Source organism: Podarcis filfolensis (genome assembly GCF_964270895.1).
Source record: "Podarcis filfolensis genome assembly, chromosome: 11".
In the NCBI taxonomy this organism is placed as follows: domain Eukaryota; kingdom Metazoa; phylum Chordata; class Lepidosauria; order Squamata; family Lacertidae; genus Podarcis; species Podarcis filfolensis.
The window spans coordinates 50520599-50534308 of record NC_139613.1 but is presented as its reverse complement, the minus strand read 5'-3'; the positions used below and the strand labels follow the sequence as shown (position 1 = coordinate 50534308).

At 43.7% G+C, this 13710-nt stretch overlaps 1 protein-coding gene across 3 annotated transcripts in view; it reads right to left on the bottom strand.

Annotated features, from left to right (window-relative positions):
- Positions 1-13710, bottom strand: part of ROR2 (receptor tyrosine kinase like orphan receptor 2) — a 154311-nt gene that overhangs the window by 15404 nt on the left and 125197 nt on the right. For all 3 annotated transcript variants that reach the window (XM_083576693.1, XM_083576692.1, XM_083576694.1), the window contains one exon: positions 9907-10034. In XM_083576693.1, the coding sequence (XP_083432819.1) occupies positions 9907-10034 (128 nt within the window). The remainder of the gene's footprint in view (positions 1-9906; positions 10035-13710) is intronic.

The following is a 13710-nucleotide window of genomic DNA, read 5'->3' as shown; positions in this document are numbered from 1 at the left end:
TTTACCTTCCCGCCGGAGCGGTACCTATTTATCTACTTGACTTTGACATGCTTTTGAACTGCTAGGTTGGTAGGAGCAGGGACCGAGCAACGGGAGCTCACCCCATTGCAGGGATTCAAACTGCCAACCTTCTGATCGGCAAGTCCTAGGCTCTGTGGTTTAACCCACAGCGCCATCCGCGTCCCAACTCTCCCCTGGGTACTTTCATAAAATCATAGAATCTTAGAGTTGGAAGGAACGCCAACAAGAGTCATCTAATCCAAACCCCTGCAATGCAGGAATCTCAGCTAAAGAAGAGAAGAAGAGTTTGGATTTGATATCCCACTTTATCACTACCCGAAGGAGTCTCAAAGCGGCTAACATTCTCCTTTCCCTTCCTCCCCCACAACAAACACTCTGTGAGGTGAGTGGGGCTGAGAGACTTCAGAGAAGTCTGACTAGCCCAAAGGCCACCCAGCAGCTGCATGTGGAGGAGCGGGGACGCGAACCCGGTTCTCCAGATTACGAGTCAATTGCTCCTAACCACTACAGCATACTGGCTCTCAAAGCATCCATGACAGATGGCCATCCAACCTCTGTTTAAGAACCCCCCAGGAAGGAGAGTCCACCACCTCTCGTGGGAGTCTGCTTGACTGCTGAACAGCTCTTACTGTCAGAATGTTTTTCCAGATGTTTAGTCAGAATCTCCTTTCTTGTAACTTGAAGCCATTGGTTCGAGTCCTACCCTCCAGAGCAGGAGAAAACAAGCTTGCTCCCTCCTCCATGTGTCAGCCTTAAGATATTTGAAGATGGCTATCATATCTCCTCTTTTCCAGGCTGAACATACCCAGTTTCTTCAAGCACTCCTCGTAAGGCTTGGTTTCCAGACCCTTCATCATCTTGATTGTCCTCCTCTGCACATGTTCCAGCTTGTCAACATCCTTCTTAAATTGCGGTGCCCAGAATTGGATACAGTATTCCAATTGTGGTCTGACTAAGGCAGAATAGAGTGGTACTATCACAGTGGTACATCTGGTTATGTTTTTCTGGGTTACCAACAGTTTTAACCTGGAAGTGAGTGTTCTGAGCTCTTGGAGGCCTCACCGCTGGCCGGAGCCAAGTCCAGACATCCGCGGGGCCTGTGGAGGCTCCGCGATCAGCCTCCAGCTGCGAGAGCTCTCTGAGGCCTTTGCAACTGCCTGGAGCCAGGCCCCGACATCTGCAGGATGCCCAGCAGGTCGCATCCCAGCCCCAAAGTTAGGTAAGGAACACTTACCTAATGAAGACCAAGAGCAGTGTTACGAAAACAAAGGTGAGCCTGGGCCAAAAAGCCCTTTACCAACCCTTGCCCCATCCCCAGCCGTAGCCAGATAGGTGGCACCTAGTCAGGTAAGCCCATCTACCCTGTGGGAGTGGGGGAGTGGAAAATTTTGGGATTCTGCAAGGGATTTTGGGATTTGTTTATGTGTGTCTGCCCTGTGCCTTTGCCTCTGCTTTGCTCCATCGTTTGGGGGACTCTGCCTTCTGCCATTGTTTTGGGGATCGTGCGGGGTTCAGGGTTCAGCTACTGGTTGACTGTGTGACTGCAGAAATGGATAAAAGCCCCCCATTCAAACAATCATCAGTGCATGTAAAAAAAAAGTTACTTTTTCCATCTACAATACTGTCTTATTTATTTTATAGTACAGCACATTGATTATTGCCTTCATTTTATGAATCAATGGTCTCGTTAGACAGTAAAATTCGTGTTAAATTGCTGTTTTAGGGGGTGTTTTCCATTGTCTGGAACGGATCAATCCACTTTTCCATTACTTTCAATGGGAAAGTGCGCTTCAGGTTAAGAACGGACTTCTGGAACCAATTAAGTACTTAACCTGAGGTGCCACTGTACTCCCCTTGATCTCTAGACACTAGACCTCTATTGATGCAGCAGCAGCAACCTCTCTCTCTCTCTTTCTCTCTCTCTTGTAATTGATGGGCTTATAGTGAGTCTGTTTGGTCTACCTAGCAGCTCTATCGTTAATCATCCTATTGTCTTATCCACATGGTGTTCCTACACTCTTAGAATAACCTTTGAACTCAGTGGCAAACATAGTACTGATTAATTTGGTTGGGCAGAGATTTTTTCAAGAAGCTGAGTAACTGAACAGAGCAATTCCCAAGATGGCCAAACCGGAGTATCACACGGAGCTTGTAGTCAGAATTTTGGGCTAGGCCCTTTACAGCAGTCAGGACCAGGTTAAGTGAAAAGTGTGAGCGTACCAGAAGAAACCTGATATTTGCTAATGACTTTGGTAAGCTGCACTAAAGATTATAATGAATTACCAAACGACTTCAAACAATGGCAAAGCATCCTTGAACAAGCCGGCCTTTAAAAAGAATGGAGATAAGAAGAAGGCCAAGATAAGTAAAGATTGTGGGCCCACTACAAAAGGAATACTTGGAAGGGAACATAAAATAGTTGAGGAATTTTCATATTTGGGATAACTGCTGCCAGAGAATTTTCCTCTTTAGCAACCCTGGATCAAATTTGCTTGCTTGCTTCTATTCCTTTGCCGCTTTTTATTCAAATAAATCCCAAAGTGGCTTACATAAAAATAACATAATGGAACATCACGGATACAGCATAAATTGTATAGAATACTTAAGAAATCATCAGTAAAACAATCCCAAATACTGTAAAACAATTTCCATCTATGTAACACTATTAACAAAACAACTAAAAAATAAGCTTAACATCACAGTTACACCAAAAATCATATTATAGGACTCACAAAGTACGACAGCATTCATATCTATAAAACAATATTAATGACATTAACAAAATAGCAACAAAACAAACAAACACAAATGGTTCACATCAGGAATCAACAGAAGGAAACTCAGTCAATAAAAGCATTGAGACTTAACTGCCTACTTGTGGGAGGTCTCGAGTCATACCTGAACACACCTATTTCACCATGTGATCACATATGCAAATGTGAGTTTACAATGCAGTCAACAAGCAATTTCTGAAAGTGCAACCACAATTTGGTCACCTGCTACAATCGCGTATCCGTATACTGCTCGTCAGTTTACATTTTACAGTTCTCTAAGCCTCCAGGACTGAGGACAAGTTTACTAAAAAAAACCCTAAAGCTGGTTAAAGTGAAAAGGTTTGTACACTTGCCCCATGATAATCTATAGAAGTTGTCAGCTGCTAAGTAAGAACCGCAGTACCTCAAGGATTGCCTCTTTCCATACGAACCTACCCAGTCCCTGAGATCATCTTCTGAGGCCCTCCTTCATGTGCCTCCTCCTCGAGAGGTCCGGAGGGCAGCAACACAAAAACGGGGCCTTCTCTGCAGTGGCTCCCCATCTGTGGAATGCTCTCCCCAGGGAAATTCACCTGGCGCCTTCATTACACACCTTTAGGCACTAGGCAAAAACGTTCCTCTTTAACCAGGCCTTTGGCTGATCCAATTTACATCCTATGCCCTTTTAACATGTGTTTTTCAGGAAGGGGGTTGATTTTTATTATGTATTTTGTGGTTTTATATTTTGATTTTATTCTGTGAGCCACCCTAAGACCCCCAGGTATAGGGTGGTATAATAATAATAATAATAGTAATAATATTTTGTGCAGTGGAAATAGAAGATGTCTAGAGAGCTAAACAGATGGGGCATATGAATGAGAAACGTTACAGAGATAATCCCATGCAGTTATTTCTATAATCTTCTGAACAGTGCAGTCATAGCTGTGTCAGCTGTACAAGGAAAAGCACCAGAGAATGAACCAGCTGCGGTGGGTATGATGGGAGGTTGGTCTTCAACAGGCTCCAGTGTCTTGGGTAGAGAGAGGCTGGATGCTTGAAAGGAGCATATCACAACTGAGACTCAGAGCTCTCCTTGTAGAAAAATGCACAGTGCTATTCTTTGGCCAGGAATAACTCCGTGCACCATGTTACAAGTCAGAAAATTAGATCCAGTGGTTCAGAAGGTTCACGGTTCAATACAAACTAGTTCTCTCATGTTTTGTATCTCCTGTAAGAAGTGCTTGGATATGGAATCTCCTTGTTCACTACTGGCTGATGTCTGAACTTGTTTGCAAAACATCTGGATCGGTATATGCATCGGGCAGATTAAGCAAGATAACATCCGCGCTTTGTATATTTTTGCCATCAATTGCCTAGCAAATAATTCTTTTTATTAGATGACAAAACAAAGTACAGGCGTTGAAGCGGAATATAGCACTCCCGTGGAAATTGGGTGCATGAAGATGGCGTTTTAGCAATATATGGCAACACACACAAGTCCTTTCCAGTACTGCAAAGCAGCTTATTCCAATACTGACTTCCCTAAACACGGATAATAGATTTGCCCATGGCTCCTTTTAGAAGTACAGAAACCCATGGGAATTTACTTCAGTGCCAAAAGCAGTAATAAGAGGTGTACTGCACAGATAAAATATACGAGTCAGCTGGGCTAAAAGAAGCCATGCCACACGACCTCAGGGGTATGGGCCATTATTATTATTATTATTATTATTATTATTATTATTATTATTAATAATAATAATAATAGATTTTTATTGGTTTTACAACATATATTAAAACACAAAACAACTAACAATTAACGACATAACACCTAAACAAACAAACATGTAAACACATATAATTTCTTAACCTCTCTTTCTTGAACCTTGTTTCAACGACTTCCCCATACCTCCCTTTTCTGCATCCCTGTATTATTATTATTATTATTATTATTATTATTATTATTATTATTATTCTGAACTGCAGAAGGACACAGGAAGTTTAAAGACAGAAAAAAGACAAAAGCACAGACTGTATCTCCCCTTTCTTTCTTTCTTTCTTTGCAAAAAAAGAGATATTTCAGAAATGTTTCACACTTTACACTGAAGAGTTTTACTACCACAGGGCTTGAAGCAGTCTTTTAAAATTAATTTTCCTGTTTGGACTGCAGATGTCACTATTTACCATTCCCATAGCCACATGCTTCAGTGGTTTAAAGTGAAAACTAATGTAAAGTTACAAGTGTACACTTCCCTTTCTTTTTTCCTTTTTTAAAAAAGAACTGCCAGAAAACTGATTTTTCCTAGAACAAAAATATCTTTGTTCTAGTTCCCCCATTCTAAGATTTGCCACCTTCAGTTTGATTCTCATGCTTTTACACTGAACAGACTTTACAGTGAACTACTCATCGACCCAAAATATCTGGCGCAACGATAGGAGGGAACTTCTATACTTTAAAAACAATGCATAATAAAGAACTGTCTCAATATTACAAGCGTCCCAAATGTGCACACTTTCAGGATCCCATGCCTTCAAAAGTGTTTTCCAAGGGGGCAAGTGGACCATCAGGTAATAAGGTAAAAGTTAAAGGACCCCTGGATGGTTAAGTCCAGTCAAAGGTGACTATGGGGTTGTGGCACTCACCTCGCTTTCAGGCCAAGGGAGCCGGCATTTGTCTACAGACAGCTTTTCTGGGTCATGTGGCCAGCAGGACTAAACTGCTTCTGGCACAACAGGACACTGTGACGGAAACCAGAGCGCAGGGAAACACTGTTTACCTTCCCACCGCAGCGGTACCCATGTATCTACTTCCACTGCTAGGTTGGCAGGAGCTGGGACAGAGCAACAGGAGCGCACCCCCTCACAGGGATTCGAACTGGCAGCTTTCTGATTGGCAAGCCCAAGAGGCTCAGTGGTTTAGTCCACAGCGCCATCCGTGTCCCGAACAAACAAGCACACAATCACTAATAGCTCCACCCACCATTGTGAGGCTGAAAGCAATGAAGATGATGCCTCCACAGCTGTTGCCATTGGCTGTGGGTTTCTTGTGATGTCCCAAAAGCACTTGGCAACTGAGTGGATATAAAGGCAGGCCAAGGGGAAAGCCCTTTTCTGTTTCCAGCAGGACACACCTGGCAATGGATGTGACATTCAGCACTGCCCAGGTTTCTTCCACTTGGAAGAGGCAAACTGGTGAATGGAAGGAGGCAATCCTCTGGCAGTGGGATGCTAGGGAGTGATAATAAGGCATGTTTGCTTGCTTGAAGGCTGATGGTATCTGTGGTTGGAAGCTGGCAGGTGTCTCATGATGGACCTAACAGTAGCTTTTAGCACAACAGGACACCGTGACAGAAACCAGAGTGCATGGAAACATCATTTCCTTCCCACTGCAGAGGTACCTATTTATCTACTCACACTGGTGTGCTTTTGAACTGCTAGGTTGGCAGGAGCTGGGACAGAGCAATGGGAGCTCACTTCGTCATGGGGATTCAAACCATCGGCCTTTCGATTGGCAAGCCCAAGAGACTCAGTGGTTTAGACCATAGTGTCACCCACGTCCCATCAGGGTATGCAGCTGGAGTGCTCATTCTAGTTTTCCCTGGCTTAACTCCCGGTTTGCCTCTTCACTGTGGAAGCTACGATGGCAAGACCCGAGGAGAAAGCCAGAAAGCCTTGGTTATTTCTGCAGTTCATTTATAGACACATGTAAGCAGCCCATTTGGATTACTGTGTGCATCTCCTGCGTTCAAGTTTGCTCATGCCTTTTCGCGGAGCACAGCTGTTCTTGTTTCTACATGTGGAGGAGCACGGTTCTCTGGATTATGGCTTATTACAAGCCCCGATAACTATGCGCACTGAATCACTGGACCCTTTGTATGTAACTGCAGAGTTGTCTGAAAAATCACTGGTGTACAACAGGAGCCTGAGCCTTTGCTGTGAAAACCTATTAAATAAAAGCAAATACACACCCTACGTAAAACTCTGAATAGGAGCACAGAAGTACAGGAGCTGACTGGCAGTTCCTCTCCCGGGTTTCAGACAGAAGATTTTTCCAGGTTTAGCTTGGGATGCTGGGAACTGGACCTGGAACTCAGTACATGCCAAACATGAGTTCTATCACAGAGTCCCAGGCAGCCTTCCCCAACCTATCACCCTCCAGATGTTTTAGATTCTAATTTCATCAGACTCGGCCACGTGGTCAGAGAAGATGGAAGTTTTGAGTTTTGAGTCCCAAACATCTGGTGGACATAAGGCTGGGGAAGGTGTTCCTGGAAGACATCCACCATATCAAACATTTTATTTTTTGCAGTAGACTACAGAGGGTATATACAAATAGTTAAAAACAAAACAAAAGGTTGCATAGTGAGTCCCAGTGTTGACAGGTATTCGATTCCAATTACTACTCAGGTATGTAACTGCTTTGCAAGAGCATTGAATTAGCTGCAGAGAGGTTAAATAACATTGTATTATTATTATTATTATTATTATTATTATTATTAATAATAATAATTATTAGGTAAAGGTAAAGGACCCCTGGATGATTAAGTCCAGTCAAAGGCGACTATGGGGTGCAGCGCTCATCTTGCTTTTTCAGGCTGAGGGAGCTGGCATTTGTCTGCAGACAGCTTTCTGTGTCATGTGGCCAGCAGGACTAAACCACTTCCGGTGCAACAGAACACCATGACTGAGGCCAGAGTGCATGGAAATGCCATTTACTTTCCTGCCACAGTGGTACCTGTTTATCTACTTTAACTGGTGTGCTTTCGAACTTCTAGGTTGGCAGGAGCTGGGAAAGGGCAACGGGAGCTCACCCTGTCACAGGGATTTGAACTGCCAACATCCCAATTGGCAAGCCCAAGAGGCTCTGTGGTTTAGACCACAGTGCCACCCACGTCACTTTTATATAAAAATTATATACTGCTTGATTTAAAAAACCTCAAAGCAGTTTAGAAAGATACAAAAATAACATCAAGAAAAATCACAACCCTACTTTCAACCCTAAAAAGTTAAAATACTAAAACAGACTAAAATTACCTCCACTTTCTAAGCATCTAGATAGGTTGATGTTAACCTGAATATTTTTAGCAGTGAAGGTGTCTGCTTGGTCTCAATAGGGAAGGAGTTCCAGAGAGACCAACTCTGTCAACCTATGATGCTGCTTCCAATGGCGGGTGCCAGTGACACTTTTTAAGGGGAGCTGAAAGAGGAGAGTGCAAAATATGAAGCTCAACATCAAAAAAGCTAAGCTCATGGCCACTGGTTCTCATCAGTGGTCCCAAGAGTCTCTGGAGGAGACTCTTGAGAGTCCCATGGACTGCAAATAGAAGGAGAAGAAATGGCAGCAGTGAGAGATTTTACTTTCTTGGGCTCCATGATTATGGCAGATGGTGACAGCAGCCACGAAATTAAAAGACGCCTGCTCCTTGGAAGAAAAGCAATCACAAACCTAGACAGTATTTTAAAAAGCAGAGACATCACCTTGCCAACAAAGGTCCGCATAGTTAAAGCTATGGTTTTCCCAGTAGCGATGTATGGAAGTGAGAGCTGGACCATAAAGAAGGATGATCACCAAAGAATTGATGCTTTTGAATTATGGTGCTGGAGGAAACTCTTCAGAGTCCCATGGACTGCAAGAAGGTCAAACCTAGCCATTCTGAAGGAAATCAGCCCTGAGTGCTCACTGGAAGGACGGATCCTGAAGCTGAGGCTCAAATACTTTGGCCACCTCATGAGAAGAGAAGACTCCCTGGAAAAGACCTTGATGTTGGGAAAGATTGAGGGCACAAGGAGAAGGGGACGACAGAGGACGAGATGGTTGGACAGTGTTCTCGAAGCTACCAGCATGAGTTTGACCAAACTGCGGGAGGCAGTGGAAGACAGGAGTGCCTGGCGTGCTCTGGTCCATGGGGTCACGAAGAGTCGGACATGACTAAACAACAACGAAACAGTAGTAAACTGTGATCATAGAATCATAGAATCATAGAGTTGGAAGAGACCACAAGGGCCATCGAGTCCAACCCCCTGCCAAGCAGGAAACACCATCAGAGCACTCCTGACATATGGTTGTCAAGCCTCTGCGCAAAGACCTCCAAAGAAGGAGACTCCACCACACTCCTTCCACACATGATCTGCCATGGCTACCCTACCATGCTATTTGGCTACTCAAAATACGAAAGTGCCACTACTGCCCACCACTAAGAGACATCCAGGAGCCCTGCAGGGCATGATGGTGGGCACAAATCACTGGGCAGAGGCCTTGTGGTTGGTTTGTTTTTGGAGGGGTGTGATCCTCCGCAGTACCATGGCTTCTTGTTGTTGTTTAGTCGTGTCCGACTCTTTGTGACCCCATGGACCAGAGCACGCCAGGCACTCCTGTCTTCCACTGCCTCCCAAAGTTTGGTCAAACTCATGTTGGGAGCTTCAAGAACACTGTCCAACCATCTCGCCCTCTGTCGTCCCCTCCTTGCTAAAGTCTGGCACCAGCCTTGCCACAGAATAACACAATGTGAGCAGAAAAGAAACCTCATGAAATTCATCAATCTCCCCCTGCAACACGCAAGACATCATTCCACCTCAAGAGTTAATCCAGATACTCCAAATCACTGTGCCCTATAAGAAGCGAACGAGATCATGTTCATCAAGGTACCATAATATGAGATAGCATCCAATTATTCATGCAGGTAGGCAAAGGTGTCTGCTTTAGGGAAATTGAAGTATCCCCTTCTTGACCTGGGATCACTGCCTCCCAACATAAACAAACAGTTTAACCCTGGGGGGGAAATTACTCCGGTTTTTCCAAAGAGGTTTCTTTTTTGTGTGGACAGCTCTACATTCAGGCTAGAGTTGTACTCTTGTTGCCCCGAAGCAGGAACTAAAGTGAAGGGAGGAAACCCTTCCCCAGACATATATTAAAGCCCTGAGAGAGATTCCTTGCACTTCAAATTCCACCTCAGGAGAACTGCAAAAGCTACTGCGTGATAAGGAAAACACATTGCCGCAATTCATTCTATGATGCAGGCTGTAAAATGCTGTACCCAGTTTGATTTCCATTTATTACAGTGTTAAAATTGGATTTCAGGCTTTTGCATAAAATACAATGTTTTAGGACAAGGATAGAGGCGTGCAGGCTTACCGGTGATTCGGTTCTCAATTTCCCCTTGCATCTGGAGGGAATCCACGTAAATGGTCCTATTGCCAATGATGCGAGCACAAGCAATTCCCCTGTAAGGCTGGCAAAACCCATCTTCGTGGTAATCTTCCCTGCAAAAGACAAATTGGGGAGCCTGTAAGTACATCTGCAGATGTCTGCCTGTCCCTGATGAATTTTAAAGAAATATGTCCTTCAACAGCAGCAGAGAAATGTTAAATCTGACATTTTACATTCCTCCAGATACTGGTCTCTCACCTCACGTTTTCACCAGACAATGTTTCTGGAAACAAGAAGGGCATCAATGAACGTATTAATTCAAGGAAGGAAAGGAGGGACCTTTTAAAAGTGAAAACAAGAATTATCTTAGAAATCCTATGCTAATGATAATAGGATGTGGCAGGTTATTCTATTAAAAGGCTGTCCAACTGAGACCACAATGTGTATCATGTTACACCTCATAATACATTGCTGGCATTTAACGGCATGCGATGCAATTAGGCAAGCAGTTGTTTCTCTTCTCCTGCCTCCTCCTGCAATTCTTCATTTCCTGCAAGCGAATAGCAAAAGAGGCCTTGCCAAGATTTAATTAAAATATGGCATAATTCTGAACTATGGCTTAGATAAACAGAATGAAATCAGGGCTTAAACGTCCTTCTCTCCCACCCCCTCCTATAGATTTAATGCCAAATTCTTTTTTTCTTCTGTAGAACCTAATGCATATGTTGAATTACTGTCTGGGCTGCTAAAAATCTGCTTAATGTATCCAACTTAAATGGAGTTGCTCCAGAGTACCATTGCTAGGAAAAAAAGCCATTCCTTTTAATGCTAGGGATGGCGGGTTACTAAGACTCTGAAAGCTAATAGTAGTAGTAGTAGTAGTAGTAATAATAATAATAATAATAATAATAATAATAATAATAATAATACCCCACCCATTTGGCTGGGTTTCCCCAGCCACTCTGGGCGGCTCCCAACAGAATATTAAAAACACAATAAAACATCAAACATTAAAAACTTCCCTAAACAGGGCTGCCTTCAGATATCTTCTGAAAGTCAGATACAGTGGTACCACGGGTTACATATGCTTCAGGTTACATACGCTTCAGGTTACAGACTCTGCTAACCCAGAAATAGTGCTTCAGGTTAAGAACTTTGCTTCAGGATGAGAACAGAAATCGTGCTCCGGCGGCGCAGTGGCAGCAGGAGGCCCCATTAGGTAAAGTGGTGCTTCAGGTTAAGAACAGTTTCAGGTTAAGTACGGACCTCCGGAACAAATTAAGTACTTAACCCGAGGTACCACTGTAGTTGTTTATTTCTTTGACATCTGATGGGAGGGCATTTTCAAATCTGTAAGTTGACAGCTATGTTACGAATGTGTGAGTGCACAAGGTCACTGGTGGTGCTGATACAGGTGAATCAATTCCAGGGAGAAAGAAGAGGTCAAGGGCTGCCCAGGGACCACTTCTTCCAACAGGACCTGGCAGTAGCTCTGCAGGTGTAGGGGAAACTAATATCTCTACAAGAAGTGTGCATGCACACGAAAGCTCATACCAATAACAAACTTAGTTGGTCTCTAAGGTGCTACTGGAAGGATTTTTTCAATTTTGTTTCGTCTGCAACAAAAGTGATACTGCACATTTATTGCACAAAAGAGAGGTTGTCATATTACTACAAAATGGTGATATAAAGATAGCTTTGGTGAATATATAAATAAACCCCAAGCATAGCCATTCTGGGATGCTATTTGACTCTGCTGTAAAGCAAGCTTGGAGTGGCTGCCAGCCTCTACCATGCTTCAAACACACATTCACTCTGCCCTGCCATGTGGACACTGATTATTATGATTATGATTATTTATTAATTTATATCCCGCCCATCTGGCTGGGTTTTCCCCGCCATTCTAGATGGCTCCCAACAGAATATTAAACAGAGTAATACTCCAAACATTAAAAACTCCCCTAAACAGGGCTGCCTCTTAGATGTCTTCTAAAAGTCAGGTACTGTAGTTGTTTATTTCCTTGACACCTGGTGGGAGGGCATTCCACAGGGCAGGCGCCTCCACCGAGAAGGCCCTCTGCCTGGTTCCCTGTAGCTTCACTCCTTTGGCCCTCCAGATGTTTTGGACTACAATTCCCATCATCCCTGACCACTGGTCCTGTTAGCTAGTGATCATGGGAGTTGTAGGCCAAAACATCTGGAGAGCTGCAGGTTGGGGATGCCTGATTTGGTCGCTACTGCATTTCCCCTGCTGTTTTAGTCAGCAATTACTTGGCTAAGACAGACGGAAAGCCTCCTATTCTTAAGCCAGAGCATCAACATTTGTCCTTCTCACCAAAGAGATGCAGCCCAGGAGGGATAGTATGAAGACTTTCAGATTCCTGCACCGACTTGATTTCTTAAAATGAATGTGTTAACTTTGCAGAGAAGGTCAAAGATGGGCTACAATAAATGTACGGTTTGTTGTGGCAATTAGGCAACTGCATTGTTGTAATTATTGCTGCAATTATGGCCAAGAACAGCACAATGGTATTTGCAAGCTTTAGGTCAGCCAAGTTCATAGAACATAGGAACTCAATGGATGTAGGAAATGTTGAGCACAGACATCTATAATTTAATATAATGTATTTATGTAGGATGGAATATTTTTTTGAAAACGAAGCCCTTTCTGCACACGTGGAGTTATTGTTTCCCAACAAAACTTCAGCAGAAGCACCAGTTAGGGCATTTTCTCCTCTCCCCGACTGGTATTCAATACACTTTACAATAACTAAAGTCATCACAGAGTGTGGCGCTAAACAGAAAGGGGAACCGATGTAACAAAACAGGAACAGCCTCATTCCCAGTTCACAAAGAGTTCATGTACTTTTCACTTAACCACACGGTAGTGACTCAGTTTCAAACCAGAGATTGCCAATTTGACTGAGGTTAAACATGAAATGAAATCTAGACCTTTCACATCTTCGGAGCCAAAACATGGCTTAAGGGGCCACCTAGAAGATCATTTTAATTTTGTCTCGGTAATGACAAGAATTCAAACGAGTGCTTTGTGTTCAGTAACACCTACATGACGCCACTGGGAGAGATCATCGGGGGGTTTGGGCTGGGTGTTCATCAGTATGCGGATGATACTCAGCTCTACCTCTCTTTTAAATTAGAACCAGTGAAGGCGGTGAAGGTCCTGTGTGAGTGTCTGGAGGCAGTTGGAGGATGGACGGCAGCTAACAGATTGAGGCTGAATCCTGATAAGACAGAAGTACTCTTTTGGGGGGACAGGGGGCGGGCGGGTGTGGGGGACTCCCTGGTCCTGAATGGGGTAACTGTGCCCCCTGAAGGACCAGATGTGCAGCCTGGGAGTCATTTTGGACTCACAGCTGTCCATGGAGGCACAGGTTAATTCTGTGTCCAGGGCAGCTGCATCTGGTACGCAGACTTGTGGTGCCTTAAATTTATTATGGCAAAGCTTTGAGGACTACAGGCCACTTCATCAGATGAATGAAGCATTATCCTGGATTACATGCCTGGGGGAGGTTAGATGGAAACAAAATGCAGAAAGTACAAAGACAGTGCTAATTACATAATTAGCAGTAGTCATTCACCCGTTTTTTTGTGTGTGTGGATAGCATATATCCTGGCGTCGGTCAGTTACAGCAATGAAATTGCTCTCCTCGAGAGTAGGTAAAAACACACAGAGAATGATGGTACTTAAAATCAACAGCACCTATCCCATAGCCATCGTTCAACAGCACCATTACTCAATTCATTAGAACCAATAAATGCATTTAGGAA